The sequence below is a fragment of the Canis lupus genome, chromosome 7 (genome assembly GCF_011100685.1).
Source record: "Canis lupus familiaris isolate Mischka breed German Shepherd chromosome 7, alternate assembly UU_Cfam_GSD_1.0, whole genome shotgun sequence".
Taxonomy (NCBI): domain Eukaryota; kingdom Metazoa; phylum Chordata; class Mammalia; order Carnivora; family Canidae; genus Canis; species Canis lupus.
Genome location: NC_049228.1, coordinates 15110677 through 15135663, shown reverse-complemented (window position 1 = coordinate 15135663; position 24987 = coordinate 15110677). Strand labels below are relative to the sequence as shown.

Below are 24987 nucleotides of genomic sequence, written 5' to 3'. Positions count from 1 at the left end.
TGCTCAGAGGAGCAAGGATCTGGAAGCTCTATCTATGTAACATGAGAAACTATCACTGAGAAACTATGTAACACTGAGAACACTATCTATGCACTCTGAGAAAGCACTGAAACTTGGGAGAAGGACAATGGCATGAGTGAGGGTGAATAAATGCTGTCCGAGAGATAGTTCTTGGGAAGCGGATCTGAGGGAATGGCAACTCTCTTCCCTCATCTTCACTTTTTGCCTTCATGGGTTTAGTGGCTGGCTGAGGTTAACTCAGCTGCTCCACTCACAGGCTTAGCAGCTTGACCTGTTCATCTAGATCCAAGGGTTCCCAAATCCAGTGCTGGTACACGGACCTTCTGGAAGGTGTTTCTCAAGCTGTGTGTGGCCTCTGAACCACATGCTCAGAAGCTCCTAGGGAAGGAAGGGTCCTTTCACCCGCAGATTTATGCTTTTCCCTTTCTAGCTGGTTTTACTACTGAAGCAGAACCCTTTAGATCCCAGGAATATATGGTTATGACAGGCTTTCATGATTCTAGTCAATAAAATTTGAAAGCCACTGCTCTAGAAGAAACTTCTCAACTGCCTCTAAAAGTCCACTGTAATAGACCCTCCTCCTCCTCTCCTCTGCTCGCTGCTGGTGAGGGGGTCTCCCGTCTGGGCTCTGACAGCCTTGAGGAGAGGTAGGGCTGGGAGTGAAGAGGAAAACAGGGCGAGAGAATGTTTTCACACAGCTTTGATGGTAATTTCTGCAAGAAAGGAGTCGTCTTCTTGGGATTGGCTGGAAGCCAGGTAAACAAGGTTGAACGGATCCAACTTATAAATTCTGTGCTGAGAGATGAATCACCATCGTAACTAATACTAGGGATCATACAACTGGTCACAGAAACTTTTCTGGCCAAAGGTGTTCCTTTCCTCCTAGATCTGGCTGAGACATTTGTGTATTTGTTGTGACTTTGTACCTCTGGGTTCTGAGGACTGAGATGCAATAACTTCTAGATACCATTGTCTTTCTTGGGGGGAACCATCTTGTTTTCCATGAATTCCTATCCTTTCTGAGTACACAAGCATGAAGTAGCTAACGTCTGTGCACAATGGATATAGTTTCCTATGAAATCAAGGATTTCATTAGGTCCACATTTTGCACCTAATGTTAACAGACCACCCCTCCTTGTCTTTCTACAGGGGCTCCACTTCCTCTCCATGCTCACCTGTCTGTTGGGGGTCTGTGACCTGGCCTCACTGGGAGACCTGGACTGTTGGCGCTCTGGGGACTCCCAGTCGGCCTGGGTCCCTCGCTCCTCTGAGTTGCAGCGGGAGACATCAGGAGAGAGAAGATGCTTTCGCTCTTTCGATCGTCCCCGCTCTCTACCCCCTGAGCGGTGGGTGTCAGACTTGTGGCCTGAGAGAGACGACAAAAGCAACTGATCACCACTCCACCCATAGTAGCCTCTGAGCACAAAGAGATGTCATACAGCCTGGGTGGGACTGGGCCTCTGAAGAATCCTCACTTCTCCAGGCATGTCAACAGGTGATCTGAATGGGAGGCAGGAGGGAGAGGGTAGAAAATTCTCCTTTTGTAAAGAGATAAGTGTGCGAGCTGCCACTGGAAAGACACATAGGTCAAAGGATGCAACTGGTTCTCTTCGGTTTTTAGGTATGCTAGACATAAATAAGATAGAATCTTTGTCAACACTACGGCCCAGGAATTATCTATGTCCTAAACATGGGTATATAACCTTTTTTGGGGAAAGATAGCATCAGAAAAGGGATGGAGATCAAAGGGTTTCAGGTCCATTGAGGACTTCTAGTCCCATTTCTGCCATTTACTAGCTCTGTGATAAAGGCATCTCACTGCGTTTTGATCTCTGTTTCCTCATTTCGTAAAAGAGAAACCATTAGAATGCTTCAAACTCTATCAGTATGACCCTTTTCCTTAAAAAACAAAACAAAACTCCAAAAACCTAAAATGATTCCAGTATCACTATTGGGATTGAAGTGGAGTTGATGGTAAAAGCCCAGCCCTTGCCAGGAATGTATTAGAGGCCCCCTAAGGAACCCTAGTGTTTTTGCAGAAGGTCATTTGAAAATCACATTTTTATTATTGAGATATAATTAAAATATAAGATTATAGGAGTTTCAGGTGTACAACATAATTGAGTGAACAGTTCTATACATTTTAATGATTTCTATAGCCCTAATCTGAAAAAAATTCCAGCCTTTATGATGAATATAGAAGATGCTGTATTAGGATAAGTCAGAGAGGGAACTCTTTTCCTGGTGACAAGTGCTCTTCCTTCCCTCGTTCTCCTCAACCTGAATCCTGTTCCAGTGACTTGCAGTTCTTTTCAGAATTGGTCATCAGAGCAGGAGCCTGAAAAGAGGTGAACAGCAAAGACCCCCTCACCTGAGTCAGAATTCAGGCGATGAGCTGACAGTCTCAGGGAGGAGTGGTAACTCCGACGACGTGACTTGTAGGTGTTTTCACTGCTTCTCTCCATGGAGAATTCCTCCAACCAGGAGGAATTTGAACGCTTATCCCGAATAGTGGAAAATGAACGTCTCATGGAGCTAGTATCTGTCACCACCTGGAAATAGGAGCCCCCAGAGGAACACAAAATCTGGATTAATTACTGAAAGGGTCTAGAAGTAAGGAGGAAGTGAGATGGAGATTGTTGAAGATTGCCAACTGTAACCTCCCTGGAATCCCTCTTGCTGAGACGTCAGCTGGAGAAAAGGGTCCTGGGCTATATTAACATAGACACTAAGACTTATCTATGGTCTTTTCTTCATGTTCGAGGAAGCAAGCAGATGAGTGTATAGTGCAAGCTTCCCAGAGAGCCATCTAACGTAGGCACTTGGCCAGTGAACCTTGAGTCACCTTGAAATATTGTGAGGGCAATTGTCAAAAAGTCTGCACCATGAGAGAAGCATAGCTTTGCCTTTTATTTGTTGCCCTTGCCTTGCACTACCATGTAGCACAGGAGCCTAGGAGAGCTTGTAACTGAGCAGCATCTAAGAATGCATTGCTCTCTCTCATCCATAACCTCCCCCCATACCTATGCCCACCCCCTCCCCAGCCCCACCTTAAACTCTGGCATTTTGATTTGCCACAGATGTTAAACAGATTCACAAAAACTTCTTGTCTCTGTCAAAACTTGATGTAAGACAGACAGACAGAAAAAAGAAGCCAGGAAAACAGACAAAGAAATGAGGCGTGGCCTGCACTGGTTAGGACAGACGGTCCTGACACAGAGCTGTGTGTGTAAGTAACTGCATATGTGCTGGGGGATCCAGGAAAGGAGGAATGGGGGAAAAAAACACAAGGAAAATCCTGGAAAATATTTCTTGCATGGCTGGTTAAGTCTTGAGGATATTGAGCCCATCCAGAAGGAGTTATACCATTTTGCTGCCTAGCTTGTTATGGTTGGGGCTTCACTGAAAACACATCTTGGAGGAGCAGGCTCTATAGAGAAGGTCCATAAGCCAGACTTTGCCTATAGGGAAGGGAGGGGGCAAATCAAGGGCTCACCTGAAAATATCAGATGTTTTGTCATAACCCACCAATCCAATACAGCCCAGGATGCCACTACACATGGCAGGTGGTAATAGCTTTTTACCTGGGGATCCACAGTCAGGCGTGGCATAGAAGATGCCCTCCCAGATCCCGTATGCTCCTGGGTGTCCGAAGGAAGGTAGATGCCATGGTTAGAGGACTGCACGCTTTTTAATTCACTAACCTCTGGCTCCTGGAAATAAACACACAGCCAAGCTTGTGGGACTCGGTTCCATCTCATTGCTTCTCACCTCCAGTGGATGATTCGGCCTCCTCCATGACAAGAATGGCTTTTAGAAGAGAGACTTGCATCTCTGAGGTCTCAGTTGTATGTGTATATGTGGGTGCATCCGTGTGTGCACATGTGGTATACCAGATGTCCCAGATAGAAAGCTCTACTGGGAATAAAAAAGTAAAGATGGCCTTTTCTAGTCAAGTATCCTCTTATTTACCACAAAGCAGTGCTTCAGATTGGCTAGTTTTGTAAAACAGTATCACTCATAATAGTTCTTAGATATGTGAAGTTTACTTTCTGATAGTTGGTAGTGTTAGGATTCTTCTTTTAATGTGATGAAGTTATTTATCAAACAGAAACCACTGTTCTAAGGAAAGTCACTAATTTCTGGTGTCAAATACATCAGCTCATACCTTAAGCCACGTGATTTATTAGCTGAGAGCTTTCTTGTGATTAAAACCATTCAAAAAATGTGATAGATGGCCATCTGTCAGGGATGCTCTAGACTAGGGCAGTCCAATAAAAATATTACATGAACTACCTCTAATTTTAAATGTCCTAGTAACTACATTTTAAAAAGTCTTTAAAAACATCCAATGTAATATATTTTATTCAACCCAATATATTCAAATATTCTCATGTCAACATGTAATCAATCTAAAAATGGGGATGTTTCACTTTTTTTTCCCTCTACATCTTTGACATGGGCATGTATTTTCTACTTCTAGCACATCTCAATTTGGACTAGTCACATTTCAAGTGCTCAATGGCCACATGTGGGTGGTGGCTATTATATTCCACTGTGCCACCCGAGAACATTAGAAGGTTGGATTGGAAATCTCTAAGGTCCTACCAGCTCTTTTATGTGATTTTCCTGGTTAAAGAATATTAGTTTGGCAACTGTACATGATCTACACAGATAGCTACTGTCACTGCATAAGGGGTAGAGTTGCCTTAGAAATGTTTACATGGGACGCCAAAGAGACCTAGAAATATCCTGGACATCTGGAGATTATACTAGAAAAAAGGCTATTTTATATTTAGGGAATGACACCCTAAAAACCTAGTTGTTTAAATAGGGGACTGCTGAAGGAAAGGGTGCTCAAGACCCTCCCCCTTAGTCTCCAAGATCATTTGGCCAGGTGGTTTCTGGTGCGCATGGGAGGACTGCCCATCTAGGACATGTGATATGTGCACTTCTTGAGGAAACTATAGTGTTTGCAGTACATGCTTTATAAAGCACACAGGTCCAACTTAAAACAGACGTGGTAACAACACTGCAGTTTGTGAGGTGTGAGAGGTGGTATAAGACACACGCACAAATCATGGCCACGCCTCCAGATGTGGAGCAGGGGCCCCGAGGATGGGCAGGAGTACACAGTGGTGAGTGTGTAGCACGGGCTGACACCTGAACTGAATTACAGACACCAGTACTGACAATGAGATGAACACAGATCCAAAAAGTCCTGGCACTATGGCTCAGCCCCGGGGAACCCACAGAAATAATGATGTAATGAAGCCTCCCTGTGAAAGAAAGGACACATTATTGAGATTTTCCCAGCCAGATGCAGCCAGATGCATCATCAGGCAGACAAGCTGTAAAATGCTGAGAGGCACTTTTAAGAATCAAACTATCTGTACCAATTAGTCCATGGTGCTAAGTTCCTCATAAAGGAAGGCAGGGAATTAGTCCAAGGATTCCTGCTTACCTTACCAAGAAAACCCACTCTGAGAGGGTCTGGTCTAGCAGTCTCCCACACATCTACACAGAATTCCCTGTCTCAGCAGTCGCAGGAGTTGGAATCACCTATTTGTCTGAGCTAGTGGAGGGTCTTGCCCTCCCTCTAAGGGTACCTATGCCAACAGACATGTACTCCATAAACAGGCCAGTCCCACACTCCACCCACATCATCCATCCAGGATGGCTCTGGGGTGCACGGTAGCAGTGGAGGGGGTCAGGAGAGAAGGGAAGAGAAAAAACACAGATGAATTATAATCAAAGTGACACAGAACTCAGGATAAACTGTCTAATATGGACTTTTGCAAATGTTGAGTTTTGTCTTTTCCTTTCCAGACTTGCGAACACTTGAGCTTTATTCTAAGCTCTGGAGGGAACTTGCTCTCACAACTCCTGAACTAAGGTTAATAGTAAAGTCTATTATCATTAAGAATCGCATTTTAGCTTTGCATTAGCAAAATCTAAAGTCAATGCTCCCCTCCCCCCAACCTGCCTTCTTCAAACTTCAACCTGATTCAATAGGTTTCTCAGGAATTTTACTATTTATGTTAATGAAAAACTCTAGGCCCTAGAGAGGGATTTTAGGGACCTCCTATATGAACTTGATTTATAGAATTGTGACCAAAAGGGACACAGAAAAAAGGTAAGAGATTCTTCTGTAACTCTTAGCAGATAGCTAAGTCACTCACATCTGATTCCCTGAGTTACCCAGGAGATGAGTACCTCCAAAGGGCTGGCATAGAGCATTCCTGTGTTTCCCAGAAACAGCACCTGGCTACAGTAAGCTGTCCATTTGGTTCCACTCATTCTGATGATTCATCCTAAGGCTCTGTATCAAAGGCAAGAATTTGTGACTCTTGCTTCTATATTTGCTGCTTGCAGGCATAAATTAAGAAGGTTTGGCCTGAAGCAATCGAAGTACCTGCAGCAGGTAAGGGGCCTCTGGGATTCTAAAACCCACAGAGGGAGCATTTGTCAGAGAACATGAGAAACTGAACCATGAAAGGAGGGACAGGAGGGTGGCTAACTGGCAGGGTTTTCCTGATAAACCCTTAGCTATGAAATAAAATTTGGAAATGACAGTGGGAGGGATCAGGAAACCAAGGATGTATTTGTGAGGTCATGTAACTCATTGATTCACCAGAGACTGATGTTCCTGGAACTGTCCATCATCGGCTGGATCCATACAAGCCAATTGGAATATTTCCTGGGGGGAGAGTGGACTCATCGAAGGGTATCCACTACGGCCACTCCTGAAAAGCAATGGCAAAGTAAGAGGTAACATGTTCATGAGAGAAAGAGAAAGTCATGTCATAGCTGCCGCTACTAATTCCCACCCCAGATAGGACTTCCTTCCCAGGCAAAGGGTGACACCTATCAGTACTAGCTGGCTTTGTAAGGCTGGTAACTGACAGGCTGGATCCTAGAATTAAAAAGTAAAAAAAAAAAAAAAAAAAAAAAAAAAAAAAAAAAAAAGCATTGGAAGGAGAAGCCACTGTTTTCAACCTGCATTTGGAACCATTCATCATTCTGCTGGTGACTAGACTATCTGTGACAAACGGCATTATTTGTCACACTCAGCCATATGGAAGACCAATGCTCAATTACAAACCTGTTTCTGCTCAGTTTCTCCCTTCAGCAGTAAAAAAAAAAATACTGTAGTTTAAACAGTGAACAGTTTGTTTAAATATTAAGCAGTCATGGTCTTTTAAATAATTTCCTCCAGTTTCAGTAGAAATACGGTTTTATTGTGCCAACATCCTTGGCCAAACTAAACAATTCAATGCCATGAGCATTTATCGAAGGATAGCTCTGTGCCAGACACTATGTCTGTTGGTTTAGGAACTAGGTGCAATGATCTCTGAGGTGGTGGTGCGGAGGTTGGTAACTTCTGGGTTGATGGCTATGGAGGAGGATACCTAAATGGTGATGAGGTAAGAGGCCTGTGAATGAAAGCTATGGTGAGCTGTCCCAGTGTGCCTGTTATTAAACCACTGCTTGGTATCTGTAGGCACTCTTAGCCAAATGGGATACTTAGGAGAAACAGAAGTAGCCAGTCTCTCCTGAGAAGATGGCTGTTGCTGCCATTCACTGCTACTAGCATAGTACCAGGTGCCCTCTGACCTCCTCAAAAATGCAGAGTAAGCTTCCTGGTGGTGGGAGGGACAGTGGTCAGGGACTGAGCCACAGCTCTCAAAAATGGTGGGGCCGGAGGGAGAGATGGGGCATGATCTCGTGCTCCAGGGACAGCCATTTCATCGTTGAGAGTATTGCACTCATGAATGCATCCACTGGAAAATGCGAGGCATGAACAAATTTACTTAAAAATTAATCCACAGGCACAATCTTACCTGGACTGGGAATCACAGGGAGAGATCTGAAGAGCAGAGTCACCCCCACCTGTCCCCTTGCTGCCAGGAGGATGTTTGCTGAATTCTCACAACTGACACAGAGTGATCTGATATTTAAATGACCTGCTTACATGTCAGTCATCTTCCTCAGAGGCCTTCTGAGAACCTCGAGGAGCAAGATAAGCACTGCTCTATGAGAAATCCCAGAATCCCCCACAGGTAGAGAGGACCCTTGGGATTACCAAACAAGCTCATAGAGTTGAAGAACTTGAAGCGAGATGACATCCTTCCTACTTTAAAAACCTTGTCTGGTTCCTCATTGTCAGGATAAAGTCTGGAATATGGCCTCTCATGATCTAGTTCCTTTCTCTTGCCCTGTACCTCCTGCTCCTGAATTTCAGACACACTGGACTCTCCTAGTTCATTGAATGTGCCCGCCCGGCTTCTCTCTGCCTCAAGATGTTAATACAGACTCTTCCCAGAGAGCAGAAAGCTTTTTTCCCAACCCAACTCTTTTCATATCATCTTGAATTCATTCTTTCAAATTTACCTTGTGAAGGAAATACGCTTTGATTTTTCCCCTTGCCAGAGCTCACATGGACTCAGATTGTGCCATGTTGTTTTCTTCCTCATACAAATCACAGAAAATGACAACTGTTCTTCTTTCTAGCAATTCTGCTTCATGAGTAGCTTTCCAGCAGGTATAAGCTCAATGACGGCAGGAGGTCCTGAGGAACCAGCCTGCTCCTCCACCAGTGTCCCCCTTTCAGGAAACATGCCAACATCCCCCTTTCAGGAAACATGCCAACATCCACCCCAAGGTGTAGGCCAGAAACTTGGGAGTCATCTTTTATTTTTCCCTCTCCTTCACTCCCTGAGGCAAATCAATCATCAAATCCCACCCAGTCTCCCTACTGGAAATATTTCAGGTCTGAGCATCTCGCCTCATCTCCAGCCTGTTAGTCCAAATCACAGTCATTAATGATTAGCACAATGGCAGTCACATACTAAAAGCAGTTCTATTGTCCAGACTGGTTTCAAGAATCATCTTTAAAAAGCCCTGTCTGATCATGTCCCACTGATGAGTAAAACCCCATGGCCCTTAGATCAACTCTCACTTCTGTATTCTGCTTATAATGCTTCCACCTGTTGGCCTCACTGAGCTCCCCGTGCTCCAGCCATTCTGACAGTTGTCAGGTTCCTGAGGCTTATCCCACTCTCCCCTGTCTTGAAGACCATGCCTCTGAGTCTCACTTTGCACAGGGAGGCCTCCCCAAACCCTCGAACCAGATGTGCTACTTCCCTTCAGTGGCATCGCAATAGGCTACCCTTCTGCATTTTAACCTTCATTACTTTTGTAATTTTTTTTTCAGGATTCGTCTCCATGAGGGCTGTGATCAGTGAAATCCCGAGTGTCTGAGCCAGCTTTTCTATCATATAGGATTTTTAAAAAAATATTGGTCAAATCAAGGAGTAAGTGAATCAATAAACATGGGAAGAAAGTGGTTTGATGCCATGGTGGGAGACATGTATGGTAAACTGGTGGGGTGAGGGAGATCTCGGTGGAGGGGTGCCCTCCTTTCTAAGCCAAAGTCCTTGAGAAAGACACTGGACTTCCACTGCTCCAGTCATACCTCCCTTCCTACACAGACCAAAGATAAACATCTCCTGGTTTTCTGTAGACACGTGAAGCCATACCTTGCTTTTTTTTTTCATACCTTGCTATCTTATACCATCAAATATTTGTAAAGATCAATAATAGCTTTGATCATGATGTTGGTCCTTTGCTTCTCTTGCACATGTGTTACCTTGTGACCTCCGAGATCAGTGCTTTTCAAGCACAGGTGTCTAACACCACAGGCTGAAAGGGATTCATGGTGTGAGAAATTCCAAATGGCCTTCTGATCCAGGGTCTCATTCCCAGGCCCTGATTTCATTCCTCTGATAATTACTGAAGTTGTGGTATTTAGTGATTACTGGCTCCATGAGAACTAGGACTGGCTTAAATCCAACCACAAAAACTTCCTCATGTGAGGTAGAGGGACTCCTGCCCTTTGGATACTTGTACGTGTTTGCTGATGACAGAAAGATTGTGTTATTATAACGAGATATGTATGCCATAATACATCATTTAGGCTAACGACCAATGGAGGGGCTAAGAGTTGGCAACTTCCTTAACTGATGTTTTGTTTCCACTTCTAATACAGGCTTTTTTTTTTTTTCTTTTCCTTATCTAACATTCCTTTTGTTCATTACTGATAATAGTGCAGTGGGAATACTCTGGAGTTAAGGATAACAAACTTAACCTCAGTTCAGCTTCCTACTAGCCACATGACTTTGGGCAGCTTATTTAGTCTCCAGTTTCTTAGTTGTAGAGTGATGACACTAACATGTGCCCTTCCTTCTTTGTCCATTCACAGTGCTCTCTCTCTCTCTCTCTCTCTCTCTCTCTCTCTCTCTCGGGCTGGCCCCAGTGCCGAACTTGCTATTACCCTTGCTGAAGAACTGTTTTAAAATAAAAAATATATATATTGTTGTCTCAACCTCAGAGAAAGGATTGCTTGGCTCAGAACTATTATTTCTTAGGCGTTTCTGGGCCTGCATGATGGCACTGGTGATGGGATGCAAGCAGGCCAGCTGTGGACCTTTGGTAATACTCACAGGCCTGAAACGGGGTCCTGCTGGAGATAGGGCAGGGCTTTGGCATTAGCAATGATCTCCTGAGGCAGAGATGAGGGCTCCATTCGCTGGAACATGGGTGCATTTTTCTGTATTAAAAGTAGGAAAGAGGAACTCATGTGACTATGGGGTATGCTCATGGGGGGGGATGGGAAATACAAATCACTTGGGTAAGACAGGAGCATGCCTGATCCTCTGATCCCCTGAGTTTCTAATCTCCAACACTAGAAGGTTCCTGCATGCTGCACTCCTTCCTCTGCTTCTAGCGCTTGCAGGGCACCATGCCCCAGGGAGGCGCAGGCCTGTCCCTATAGGGGCCCTCCTGGGACTCCTCGTGGCCCACCGACTCCCAAGTTGTCCTTGACTCTCACCTGTTCCTCCAGCTGCTGCCTCTGTTTCTTCACCTTACTCTGTTTATAGTAGTCCATGATCATCATTGCTGCATAGATTTTGCCCACAGTCAGGTCAGAGGCTAAAACCACAAGTGTGGCATGGAAGGGAATAGGGAGAAGACAGGTGGCAGAGAGTGAGGACACCTCACAAGCTTTCCCACTCTCTGAAGTAGGTCTGCTCCCTCAGCCACCCATCTAGCCAACATTTATGGAGAGCGCCACAGGTGCCGGACCCTGGGAATACAAAGTGACGAGGTCCTGTATCTACCCTCAGGGAGCTTCCACAGCCACCCAGAGAGGGTAAGGATACTGATGATAAACCACGTATTAATAAGCATCAGCTCTGCTGATCTCCAGTGCTATCTCTAAGTCACAGCTGCATAGAATAAGTCACCTTATTCCCAACTGTGGGAGGGTTTGCTGAACACTATCATGTGCAGGGAGAGAGCTATGCACTCAAGAAGTTTTACCCACAACTACAGTGACCAATCTTGGAGGGGGTGGGGAGAAAACAAACAAAACCTTCCAATTCATGCAAAAGGGATTAAGAAGTGGGGGATCTGGATTTCCCCTAAGGATAAAAGAGCCACCTTTCCTTATCTCCTTGATCACTTCCTATTCCCCCCCTCCACCCCGACAGATGTGACCTTGGCATGCTGAGCCCACAGCGACAACACTACCCAGGAGGAGACCCCACACCTTTGGGCATGGGCACAAGCAGGTCTAGCATCTTCTGGGACAGGTGAGGCCAGATGGCCAGGGTCTCCTTTTGCAGCTCCGAGTCTAGCTGCTGCCTGTCTGCACCACCTAGAATAAGAGAAATTTTAATAAATAGAACAGACACACAAATAACAAGGCTGGAGGGAATAGATGGGGGTGGGAGCTGAATCAGCATGGCACCTCATATCCTCAGAGGAAATCCTGGCACTTGGTGACAGTGGATCTTGTAATACCACGTCTTTCTGCTGAAGAAGCAGAACACATTTTGGCTCCCCTTTCTAGTGACTCAGAGATACCGTGTCACAGAGATCTGAGGCCCCAAGACCAAGAGCACCTTCCTCATTCATTTGAAACACCTCCCAGGTGCTTAATGTATCAGAGGACAAAATGAAAAGAGCCATAAGGAGCCTCCCCTGCCTCATTATACGTACATCAATTCTTCCAGCAAGTCTGACTCCATAGTCTGAGTGACCTGATTTTAAAGAGGATTTGGATCAGGCAAGAGCAGACAGGCTGGAGGTCTCTAGAAGTAGTGATCCTTTTTTCTCCTAAATCACTGAATCAGAAATTGAGAGGAGCAAAGGACTGCCCTGAGAGCACCCATCACACACCTTCCAGGGCATCATAGAGAAACCACATAAGAAAAAGACAAAATCAAAACTCATTTGTTCAATAAGCAAACACTTCTAAAATGCCTACTGTGTGCCAGCCACTGAAGAGCACATGCTGGTGAGCTGAAAGGAGCCACAGAGATTATCAAACCATTTTTCCAGGGAGAAATGACAAACATTTCTGAGTCAGAGGTGAAACTAGGACCCTGTAGCACATTTGCACATCGTGGCGCTATCAGACGGATGCAAGTTTGCACCTCTCCATCCTCTGCCACCTCGGGTGAGTTATTCTAGACTCCTGTTTTTCCATCCCCAGCTCACCTTTGGCGATTTTGATGTCCAGGGCTGTCCGGATCAGAGCCATCAGTGTGGAGGTGAAGTGGACTGTCATGTCCTCAGCTACTGGCATATTCATTAGGACCAACCTCTGTGCGAAAGAGAGAAAAGAAACAGCAGGAGGAAAAAAATATCGAAAGAAACCTCGGTGAGCAGAGAAGCAAATTACAGGGGTCAAATGCAGAGACAAAAAAGAAGGGCAAGGATTCCCTGTCCCCATTCCCACCTCCTCTCCTTGCCTCTCACTTAGGGTTCATTCACTGCTATGTAGTTATTGAGTTTGTTTTTTCCTAGGGGATGGTGCCGAATTCCAAAAGAAGGGGGACTGAGCATTCTGCAGGACTCCTCCATGGTCCTAGGAATGTCTTTGATAGGGGTGGAAAGTGATTTCTAAGAGAAATGGCTCAGAGAGAAGAGTCAGCTCTGGGAGGTGACTCCATTCCCTGATTCGAGGCTGTTCTGTTCCCCCTTGTCCCATGGATGCCCCCAAAATGCAAACGGAAAGAAAGGGATGGGGGAGATTCTGTTTTGCTTATTTGACTTGAAAGATGCATCCTGATGCCCCCTTTTTGAGTCTTTAAAAGGTGAAATTTGCCAGCACATGATTAAACATGCATAAGTCCAACTTATCCAAAAAGGATGAGGTGGAGCAGGATGGAAAAGGAAGAGAGTGCAAACAGGGTCTAGGGGAAGAAGGTTGGGGGAGCAGAGGAGAGAAAATGAGAGAAGGGTGACCAAGGCAGGAGCAGAGTGGGCAGGCCTTGTTCCCCTTACCCAGACGAAAGGATCAAACTGAAATGGCCAAATCCACTTTCCAGAGAGTATCTTGCTTTTGGAATCCTTTACCTCCCCCCACCCCATCCCGGCACCCTCTCTCCCTCCAAACTTCATCCCAGAAGTTCAAAGAACTCAATGCCACATTCCACCACCTGGTACTTTTGGATGTGGCCATCATGAGCAAAAAGGATGCCAGCCCATCAGCTGTGCATGGAGAGCCATGTGCTGGACCCTAAAGGGCCCTGTTCCAAGGAGATGCTCTCTGGAGCTGTACAACTTTGAGGTAGCAGCAGCAGAAGGTCCTCTGGCAGAACCACCAGCCTAGCAGGGAGGGATGTGTCTCTTCCCAAGGCAGGATCTCTAATGCGCCATTGGAACATCTCGCCTAATGTGATTCCACAGACATGGTGTCTTAGAGTGTAAAGTCAGTTTCTTGTTTGTTTCTGAGTTCCATCTCTCTCCCACTTCCTTAAGCTTCTAGACAAGTGGCACATTGCTGTGGTGTGTTCCTAGATGAAAGAGCTCCAGAGTTCTGGGTCAGCCTAAACACCATACAGGAACTATTACTAATGGGTGGAGAAAAAAAATTAGGCCCTAAAGCTCTGGGTACCCTAATGGCAGGTGACTTCCAATATATAATGCTGCTGAGCAAGCATGGGGAATCCACCTGTCACTATGGGGCCAGCCCCCGTCATCAGTGAGGCCAGTAATGCAAATCTAATGCTGAGCACAACTTGTGCCGTTGTCACCTTTTCTCTTGTACTGACAAGAGAACCTGGCAGCTGAGCTGATGGGGGAAGGGGGCCGGATCCTTCGTCATGTATCATAGAACTCATGTTCTTCTTTTTCTCCCGATATCTAGAAGGAACCATGCCACAGTTCCTTCCTATGTCAAAGAAGAAGAAATTTGTTAAGGATTTGCCTCTCTCCTACAAATTTCTGGAACCGCGTTTAGATACATTTCTGCATTATTTCCTTAGTTTGTCTAATCGAAGGTTTTTTTTTGTTTGTTTGTTCTTTTTAACAGGCTCTGATAGCGGTTTTGCTATAGGCTTCCTTCTTGTGCATATATGCTATCCTACCGGTCACCACTCTGCCTCCTCTGCGGAAACACGCTAGTTAACACCTCCTTCCTAGTAATCTGCTCACAAGAAGCCACACACTTATAGAAATGCAAAATCACACACAGAACGCCCCAAGGTGAAAAGTCTTGCCAACCATCCTCCACATTGTTTCAGGACTCTGTGCTTCCAGGAACCTTCCCTGCCCTTCCATCTCATCATTTCCTTCCCCCTTGGTTCCCTCCTCCACCTCCCCAGCCCAGCTTCCTCCCCATGTTCTGGCCTCCCCACAGCTGGGTCCCATTTCCTGCCAGTCTCTAGCCCAGAACAAAGGAAGGGGTGGTCTACCTTATATGCCACTTTGGAGGGACATCTCTTGCCGAGGCCTAGCGGTGGTGACATGAGAGTCAGCATTTCATACATCTCAGTATAATGGATGCGGCCACTGCTCATGGAGGGGTGGTAAGTGGGGACGGGGCGGGTCGGCGGGGAGGGTGGCAGGGGAAGGAACAGAAGTGGGGAGCAGGATGCAGACCGGGAGGAGAGGAGAACAGGCATTCCCAGAGAGCCGAAACAAAACAAACAAAATAATACAGAAAACAAAACAAAATGGACAAACAGAAAAAGAACAGGAAACCTGTTAATCAAGGCAAATCGTACATGTGACTCCATCCTGGTGCGGATTTATATCACGCCCCACACAGACCCGGGAACATTGAGGGCAACCTCTGGTCCCTCTGACCTTGGTGTGCAGTCCTGGGGACTCGTTTGCTCCTCCTGGATGGTCATGAGCCTACTGGGCTGTTCACTCTCTCCAACCCCCATTCAACAACACAAGCCGGTTTTCAATTCCCAGGGCTGTGTGTGAGCGGTATAAAACGGATAGACGGTGCTCCAGCCACGGGTTAGGATTTATGGCCCCAGCTGGGATGGGGCCCCGACCCAGAGGGAGGGCCTTTCTCCTCCTCTGAACCCACAGGCAAGAACGTCGTGTATCCCCCCTCCGTGAGTGTGTGCAGCAGGAGGCGGCAACTTGCACTGAAACTGTGGTGGGCTGCTTTCCCGAGTCGGCCCGTTGCTTCCACCTGGCTCTGCGGGGAGGAGTGCTCTTTACTCTAGGCATGCCCCAGGGTGATGGCATGCTGGGGACAGAAGAAACCAAACCAGAAGGAGGAAGAGCATCTCGCATGCCATGCTGCCCTCCCGGCTCTCCCCACATGCGGCTGCAGGTTTCACCGGGGTGGAGTTTAAAGAGTCTCAGCAGAGGCAGCTGTTTGGCCTCCTGGGGGCCGGGATCACTGTGTCACCAACCCCCAAGCCAGCTCCTTCCCATTGCCATTGCCCGTGCAGGCATCTTCCTGGGCCTAAATCTTCTGCTGGCTGCCGGACCGTGCTACGCCCAGAGAGCCCACCCTTCCCTCCTGCAGCACCAGGAGAGGCTTCCTTCTCTAGCGGGCTTGGCCTTGGATGGAGGCTTGGCAGGGCCACTCCTCTTGAGCTCCCAGGGCCCGGAAGAGTTGAAGGGGCAAGGGGTCCTATGTGCTCCTGAACAACGTCCTTGGGCTCATAAATAAGCAGTGATGCGGCAGTTATGACAGACCCCTTCCTCCCCTCAGCAGTATATGGAGGATCCTAAGGGAAGAAATCTGCTTAGGAGCCCTCCGTCACCTACAAAGACCTTCCCAGACCCCCTGAGCTACTGCATTCTTCCACACGCCACCAAGGCTACCCTCTCTCGCCACTCTCACCTTTTGCTCTGATTCTTTATGGTTTCTCAGCTCCTTTCTATCCTCAAGATTTTACAATCTCTTCTGGCCAAACTACCCAGGAGCTGGAGGATGTGCAGGGATAGGGATGATGACTAGAATCACACTTTGCTACTTTACACATGGGAGGATGACACTATTTTTACCAAAAGGAGGCTCTCTGTTCTCCAGCGAAGGGAAACCAGTGAAGATGTCTACATTCTCTGGAGGACAGAGAGGTCCCTCTGGTGTAACCTACAGGTTAAGACGGAGTGGGGAGAGAGACAGAGTGTACGTGTGTGTGTGTGTGTGTGTATAATACACACGTGACGGAGTGTGTGCATGTGCTGAAAAGTGAGAGAGGTCAAATCGGCCTTCTGTATTAAGTCCTTTCTTCTGCCTTCCCCCCTCCCCAAATGTGCCCTTCTTCCTTATGTAACAGCTGCTGGTTCTGGGAGGGTTTGGACCTCTTTAAACTCAAAGGAAAGCAACATGAAGGTTCCCTCATGTGGCGCAGTGGTGGTGGAGCAGAACGGAGAGGAGGGTTCGAAGTTGCACCCCACGGCCTGTCACGGCTGGGGACTGGGAGGCAAACCTTGCAAGCCACCCTGTAGGGGCAGTTCTCTCCCAGGCCCAGAGGCGGCGAGATCACCCGCACTAATTTGTACATATCCTTATACGGGATCCTGCCGCTGTAAAGGAAGCACAGGCAGGTTAATATAGGACACTCAGAACAGGGTGGGAAAGACATGACAGTTTAGCCATGATGTCGACGGCTGGAAGAGGAAGAGCAGCTTTTTTTTTTTCCTGGGACCTGGCAAGGTCAGGCCAGGAGAAACTGAGAACAGTAAGCATCAGACAACCATCTCCTTGCTGAACTGCACTGCCCCTGGTTCTCTAAGGATATCCGAGCCCGCCCAGGCCCAAAGGGACTGCCAAATGACCAGGAGCACCCCGAGACACCTATCTGGCCCATACTCAGCCAGCTGCAGAAAATGAGTGGTGGCTTGAGCCAGGCCTTGAAGAATGCAGCTTGATGGTTCACAAATGCCTCAGACAGCTGTTGAGAGCAGGTGCCAGGCTGCCATGGAGTGGACTGCCTGTGTGCTTTTCACAGACGCTGATGACAGTCAGTGGCTCAGACCTGCTTGTCGGGGGCAGTGGGAAGTCAGTATCTCTTTGCAGCCCAGGAGAGACATATTTCCCGTTGGGCTAGTTAGCAAGACGCAGAGTTAGCATAAGGGGATTTGCACAGGGCTTTGCTTCTCGTGGTGACAGACTGTTTCCGAGTTCAGCCTGGGCCAGCTCTGCTCACTTCAGTGGGAGTCCTGCCCGGATCTGTGCTCAGAGAGCAGCCTGGGAGGGTCCCATGGATGGTCTTCCTCTGCCTCTGCTCCTGCCAGCCCCCAGGCAACCTGGTCTGATCCAGCCAGAATTCCAGGAACAACGTGAGCTCTTATCACCCTTCTATCACAAGGGCCTGCTAGTGAGTCCTGGCTTTCTGCAGGAAGGACAGAATCAGCAATTGATTCGTTTCCAGTGGCTAATGCATCTGCTCCATCAGAGACCAGAACAAGGAAGCCACATCCTGGTATGGACCATGGTTTCTACCTGAAATCATGTCCACCTCTGAGGATCCAGTCCTAGTCAGCAGCCATGTGAGGCTCCGCCCCAGCTTTATTCTTTCCAGTCTTTTCTTGATTTTGGTGTTAATTCCTCCTCTTTTTCTAAATAGCAGCTCATCGGTACTTCAAGTCTCTTGATTCTTGAGAGGAAGTTCATTTAATCATTTGTTCTTTGTTTCTTGAGATGGGATGTGGGTGGGTTCATGCTTCCTATAAGCTGGTGTTCTCTGCGTTCTGTATCAGTCTTCCTTTTGAAGACATTGGCTCACGTTTTCCTTGTTAGTTCCCCCCACCCCACCCTGCAGCTCAAAGAGAAAGCCAAAGAAACTCTAACCAGACTATTACGCTGTGAATTCTGAAGCAGGAGAGGTTCTCCTTTCTATTTTTGTTCATAGCTCTTAGATCTAAGTCTCATGATTTTTTTTAGTTCTCATGGAATCCTTTCTTCCCAGCAGCTGGAGTGAGTGGGGAGGAGCATGTTTAATGCACAAGTTTTTTGGGTCCCAAGATAACACGAAAGCACAGGAAGCTGGGGTTTCCGAAAGCCAAGGATGCCTGACTGAGGCTAGGTGAGCAATGAGCTCCTCTGCTAGGAGTTCTCCTCTCTTAGGCAAGGGAAGATGTCCCTTCTCAGGCTCCCTGTCTCATGGCCATCCTTGCTTTACAAACGAATGTTCCATAATTTCTAGTTGCTTTCCAGTATGGTAATTGTCACTTGTGACACCAGTTACATATATGATCTAATATAATCCACATGGCCACCCTTCAAGGTAGGCAGGGCATCATCATCATCATCAACATTTTACAGATGAGGAGGCTGAGTGTGGTTATGTGACTTGTGCAAGGCCACAGGGCTGATTTGATGCAGGCCCTGGCTATATTCCCTCTAACACACCGCCAGTGGCTTCCTAAGCAGCCTATCTACTAAAAAGTAGGTCCAGAAAGTAAAAGCCATTGCACAGCCATGGCAACAGAAATGGATTTGGAGAACTCTGTGCTCTAAGTTGTTAATAATTACTGAGGGGAAGAGGAATTATGATTGACACTTCCAACACCTGACCCACATTCAACAGTGTCACAGGAGGGTAGATTTTAGGGAGTCTCAGATTATGCAGGGGCTCCAGGTGGAAGCAACGTGGGCCATTCCTGTGAAGGATGGCCTTTCTTGTAGTATTTTTAGAGGGGGACCAGAATGGGTAGATTGGTGAGATAAGGTCCTAAAACTAAAATGACATGGGATAGAAAAGTTCCTACGGAGTGAATGTGCCCAGAACGGTCACCCTGTCCTCAACGATGAAGGGCCAAAATGCTGCCTTCATACTCTAAAGCAGGGATCAACAAATTCTTTTCTGTCAACAGTCAGGTAATATTTTTGATTTTGAGGGTCACACTGTCTTTGTCACAACTATAGAACTCTGCCTTATAGTGTGAAAGCTGCCATAGATGATACATAAAAATGAGTGAGTATGGCTGTATTCTAATAAAGCTTTATTTACAAAAATAGGCAGTGGGCCATGTTTAGTCCTGAGGCTGTAGTTTGCCAATCCCTGCTCAAAAGCCCAAGAAGGTACATCACTGGAGAAATACTGGACCAGTGAAAGAAATCTGGGGAGGTTGTTCACATAAATTCCTGCCATTTAGTTCAATTCTATGCAATAAAAATCCTCAAGCATTTAAGGGATCATTTGGATGGATGACTTGCTTGTGTGTGTGTGTGTGTTTTTTTTTTTTTTTTTACATAATTTCAGAGTTATCTCAATAGTATCTTTTGAGAGGGATGAGAAATAAAATGCTATTGTCATAGACTGCGATGATCAGATGTTCATCTGGTCCAGAAAACCCTTGTCATCCCACCCCGACTCCCCACTCCGGTGATTCAAAGGAGCCCACTAACCACTGAAAGGGAAAGAAGAAAAAAAAAAAAAAAGAAAAGTAAAAGATTACTGGAAGGTCCTCTGGCAACCGAACCCAACCATTCTGAGGTACAGACTGTGTGATGAGATTGGCAAAGAAAAGGAAAGCCTGTCACAGAAGGAATGAGAGAGGAAGCGAAGATAAAGAAGCTACATTTTTGGTGACTGGCCTGATACCAGAGCCAATCTGAGGGCTTGGGCTCTTCCACAGGCCATGACTCAGAGGAATCTCCTCTCCTTCTGTCACAGGCAGGCATCCAGTTCCAACCCCTTCCTTGGGAACTCCAGAAGCCCTCGACACGGGCTCCCCGGGGATGGCCAAGAGGCCTACGCACCATGCAGCTCGGTCGTACTCTGCCCAGACGCGGACAAACTCATCCAAGTGGTGGGGCCCTAAGATGGAGGAGTCCCGAGTCAGGTACTCGAAGTTGTCCATGATGACGGCCACAAACAAGTTGAGCATCTGGAGGGCAAGGCGGGGAAGAGGAGTTAGGGGAAACCTAACACAGTAAAACAGCTTCAAGGTAAACCAAGAATTCAAAAGTGTGTGAGGATGAAGTTCCTAACTAAAGCACTGTTGATCTTGCTCAATGCAACATGTTTTCATTATAATTTCCACACATTTCATTGTGGAAGCCGCACTCTTCAATGCCACTTTATATTTGCAAAGAACTCCACAAAAAGAGTCATTTTGTTAGCTGTTCGATTAATGTGTTTTTGCAGCAGAGGAAGCAGCAACAGCGACAACATTCTCAAAGTCAAGGCCTGACACCCACCCTCCCTTCCTTCCTTCCACCCCCGCCCCTTACTCCACAAAAGGAGCCAACAAAAGAACTGGTAAGACATCTGAGAGCTCATCGCATGGCTTACTGTTTGATGACCTGGAAGCTGTTCGTGCCCCTAAGTGGCTTCTAAAACCCTGTTTTCTCACTTATTTATTCAACAACAGTTCTTGTGCACCCACTGTGTTATAGAGATCCAGGTGCTACGGAGAGGAAATAAGAAAGCTGTTGTCCAGAGATACATTCCTGTGCCAAGCTCCTTGCTTAAAACACAGCAGGCAGGGTGCCTGGGTGGCTCAGTAGTTGAGTGTCTGCCTTTGGCTCAAGTCATGATCCCAGGGTCCTGGGATCAAGCCCTGTGTCAAGCTCCTTATGGGGAGCCTGTTCTCCTTCTGCCTGCATCTCTGCTTCTCTCTGTGTGTCTCATGAATAAACACATAAAATCTTTAAACAAAACAAACAACAACAAACCACAGCAGGCCTTCACTACATATTGTTACTTGAATATTCTTAAAGTCTTACTTAGTATTTAGCAGAGACTGTGATGTATCAGGAACATACAAATGCTACATTTTTTTTTAAGAGCCATGAAAGAAGTGTCCCCAGGTTTCACTGGGATCAGAAAAGAGTTTGGATGTGAATTTCATGTAATTTCCAGTTCATGAAATAGTATCCATCTTTTGGGTTTTTTTTCCTTAGCCATTTAAGAATGTAAAAACCTTTGGTAGCTCAGGGGCCATACAAAAAGAGGTGGCACACTGGATTTGGCCCATAGGCTTTAGTTTGCCCATTTCTGGTCTAAATTATGAGGACACAACAGAATCCCCCAAAAGGGTTTCAACTAGGAGAGAGACTAAGGTTTGTTTCATCCAGAAAGAACCCTTGGCAGCAGTCTGCGGAGCTCCTGGACCAAGCCAGCGGCAGGATAGCAGTGTTGATAGGAATGGAAACTTAAAGGGTGTGGAATGGACAGAACTTGAGTACAGTGAACAGCATTGTGTTCTTGCTTCCTGGCTGCCTCGTCCTCATTTATTGTATATCTGGTCTCTTGAAGACCCCACCCTCTGCCTATTCCCAGTTAACATGGTTCAGTGGGTGTCACACGTGACCCAGGCATCAGCCAGTCAGTCACTGACCTGTTCTCTGGGCCACAGTGATTGGTGATCCAATCAGGGCCAATAAAATGGTACTGAACCTTCTGGGTGATAGACTCGTTCTTCCCTGTCAGTCTTCAGTGTGTGAGGATTGGGGTTTAGAAATGCTGTTACAATCATCCTGGAGACACAGGCTGGGGGTGTTTGAGCAAAGAGCTCATGTGGAGGAGCCTGGAAGAAGAGATCCATAAATAGAGAAAGAAACCTGCTTGAGGGATGCCTGGGTGGTTGAGTGTCTGCCTTTGGCTCAGGGTGTGATCCCGGGGTCCTGGAATCGAGTCCCACATCAGGCTCCCCCAATGGAACCTGCTTCTCCCTCTGCCTGTGCCTGTGCCTGTCTCTCTCTGTGTCTCTCATGCATAAATAAATAAAATCTTAAAAACAAACAAACTTACTTGAGCCTCTCCTGCCCTAGGACTCTACATGTATATGTGCCTATAAAATCCCTTTCTGCTTAGGCCAGATGGAGCTGGGCCTTCTGTCACTCATGAGTGAAAGAAGCCTGACTAAGAGAGACAATGGTGGAGGGGGTGAGAGAGTAGGCTCTCTGTTGGTTCCTAGGTGGATGGAGGTGCCAGATATGCAGACAGCATACAAGGAGAAAGTCTGGAGACAGGGCGTGGTTGGAGTCTTCTCCTCAGAGAGTCTTTACTGAGAGACTGCTGCCTGCATCCTAACAACCCATCTTATGATGCCCTCCTGCCTACCTGCCTTCCTCTGTCCCAATGTCTAGGATATAAGAGGATTCCTGGAGGTCTAGCCCTTGGAGGTGATGTCTGGGGATGCTAACCACTCTGTAGACCACCATAAAAGGCCTGTATTGCCTTCACCCAGACTTTCCTGGCATGTGACGGAAATAAACACCTCTCTTGGTTAAGCCACTGTTATTCGGGGACTTCTGTCTCATGCTGCTGAACCTAATCCTAGCATGGGCTGGCCTTTCTTTCTGTCACTGAGATTGGAGGCACAGTGAATATATTCAATCACTGCCTGGGTTATAAAGGGGTTTCCACATATCCACACATGTTTTACACTCCTTTTAAAGTACTTATTAGTAATGTTAACAAAAACTGTTAGCATAATCACTGCTTTACATTTGTACAGTCTTCTACAGTGTGCTGTGCACACTCAACCCTATTATTTGTTACAATGCTGCTCTAACCTTGTGAGGCGGACTTAATTACCATTGGGCCTTCGAGGACACAAGTGCTTCCTAGACATATTTGTATTCTTAGCTCCAAGAGCACAGCCTGAACATCACAGTGTATCAGTAAATCTTTCCAGAGTGGTTGGCTGGAGTGAAGAAGCTGTGTGACTTGCCCAAGGTCACAAAGTCAATCTCATGTAGAGCTGAGATTTGAAAGCAGATCATCTCGTACTGAATATAGCCTCTTTAAAAATAACATTAATGTGAATTATGCAGCACCCTCTATCTCAAAATTCTCAAAGTACCTTTATAGTCTCTAATTAATTTTCCAGTTATATCTTTGGTTTCTTTTTAAATATTTATTATTAAACACTCACACTGTGTAGGATAAAACTGAGCTATCCACATGCCCTTCTTTTTTTTTTAATTTTTATTTATTTATGATAGTCACACAGAGAGAGAGAGAGAGAGAGAGGCAGAGACACAGGCAGAGGGAGAAGCAGGCTCCATGCACCGGGAGCCTGACGTGGGATTCGATCCCAGGTCTCCAGGATCGTGCCCTGGGCCAAAGGCAGGCGCCAAACCGCTGCGCCACCCAGGGATCCCCTCCACATGCCCTTCTATGTGCTCCTCCATATCACCCTACAACAACCCCATCAACAAGCACTGATACCCCTATGTGCCTTCCTCCCTTTGACTCTGGTTGACAGAGAGACTGCTCACAGTTTTACCCTTGTGCCTCTGAGATGCTGCTTTGTGTTCTTTTTTTCATTGAAAAACCTTTCACACCCACAAGAAGGGAATGTATTAGAACACATGTACCCACTCACCATGCAAATAATACCCTTATTATCAAGTCATTTTTCCTCTCGTTTACAGAAGTTACAAAAGGGAAAGTGTTTTGACCATGCTAGGATAGCAGCAAAGCCAAGACCACAATGTAGGCTAACCACGTCTTCAGTTGACTCACTCCCTGCTAGGTTAACCTGCTGGCCACCCTCGAAAGTCTGCCTGCAAGCCACTCTTGAGAGCTTTTCCACACCAGAGAACTGGACACATGGCAAATCCCTCATGATCACTTTAGAGAGGCAGAAATGCCTGGGCAGGGCATAACTCATCACGGCTGTGAAGTTAACCACTTTTCAGTGGCACTGCTTTAGTTTTAGATCTTTGTACAGCCAGTGACATTAGCAGTGAAGCCAAGCTGAGGGATGTCAGGGTAGCCAGAGACACCAGATCGACGCTTTAATTGATCTAGTGGCACCTTGTTTATGATTGCACGGGGTAGAGATTTCTGGATGCCAGGGCACTGATTCATGCTTTCTCCCAAGGAAAGAATTAAGGCACTTAGGGCTTCTCACTATTTTATAAGTGGGTGTCCTACACATATGTCACTCAATATTTACAAATGCCCAAAGCAATCATTTCCTTTCATGTCTGTCAAGCTGGCCAACTGTCATCAAACATAGTGACATAAGAGAGACCGCATCTCTGACACTATATGGTCACTGCTCTACTCTTATTAATCCTATCACTTTACCTTTTCTGAGGCACCTTTTCTCAACCATTTGAAAGTCTCCCGAAAGAGAGAGAAGATATTCTTAGCCCTACCTGTAAGATAAAATACTTGAGGTACTGAGAAGAGAGATTTACTCTGGGTCACAACAGATTCAACACGAGGCTCAATAATTTATTCCCTAAACTCCACTCCACTTGTCATTCCTTCTCACAGCAATCCTTCCCTAGAGGCAACAAAAACTGTTCAGTGGCAGCCACGGGCAGTCACTCACCCAGGAGTCTGCTAAGCATCCGCCTTCAAGAGTTCCCTGGAGGTCGGGGTGGTGAAGGGGAGGGAAAGAGGAAGGGGGATAAAGTAGGCTGCATCTCCAGCCAAAGAACACAGGGTTTGCTCACCAAGAAAGAGCAGAAGAAGATGAAGGAGACAAAGTAAACATAGGCCAGATCGGTGCCACAGCGCTCATTCTCGTTCTGCCCCGATGGCGCAGTGGTGTCGGGCTCGCAGCCTTTCTCCCCGAGGCACGACAGCATTATCTCCTGCCAGGCCTCTCCCGTGGCACTCCTGAGCCCCAAAGACATTTTGGTTAGTAGTAGCCGGTCTGCACATCTCATGCTCTTTCTGGCCCTTCTTCCCAGCTGGCCCAGCCCTTTCAATCCTCTGT

General features: G+C 46.6%; 1 protein-coding gene across 13 annotated transcripts in view; it reads right to left on the bottom strand.

Annotated features, from left to right (window-relative positions):
- The window catches only part of CACNA1E (calcium voltage-gated channel subunit alpha1 E), a 382029-nt gene that overhangs the window by 8881 nt on the left and 348161 nt on the right, over positions 1 to 24987 (bottom strand). For 6 of the 13 annotated variants that reach the window (XM_038542199.1, XM_038542201.1, XM_038542203.1 and 3 more), the window contains 11 exons: positions 24722 to 24887; positions 20060 to 20187; positions 14790 to 14886; positions 12589 to 12694; positions 11636 to 11743; positions 10916 to 11016; positions 10527 to 10633; positions 6656 to 6767; positions 3606 to 3734; positions 2393 to 2573; positions 1197 to 1387 (listed from right to left, as the gene is read on the bottom strand). In XM_038542199.1, coding sequence (XP_038398127.1) covers positions 1197 to 1387; positions 2393 to 2573; positions 3606 to 3734; positions 6656 to 6767; positions 10527 to 10633; positions 10916 to 11016; positions 11636 to 11743; positions 12589 to 12694; positions 14790 to 14886; positions 20060 to 20187; positions 24722 to 24887 — 1426 coding nt within the window. Of the gene's footprint in view, positions 1 to 1196; positions 1388 to 2392; positions 2574 to 3605; positions 3735 to 6655; positions 6768 to 10526; positions 10634 to 10915; positions 11017 to 11635; positions 11744 to 12588; positions 12695 to 14789; positions 14887 to 16781; positions 16879 to 20059; positions 20188 to 24721; positions 24888 to 24987 lie in introns of those variants that run through there. The other 7 variants (XM_038542206.1, XM_038542207.1, XM_038542208.1 and 4 more) reach the window with 4 other exon arrangements.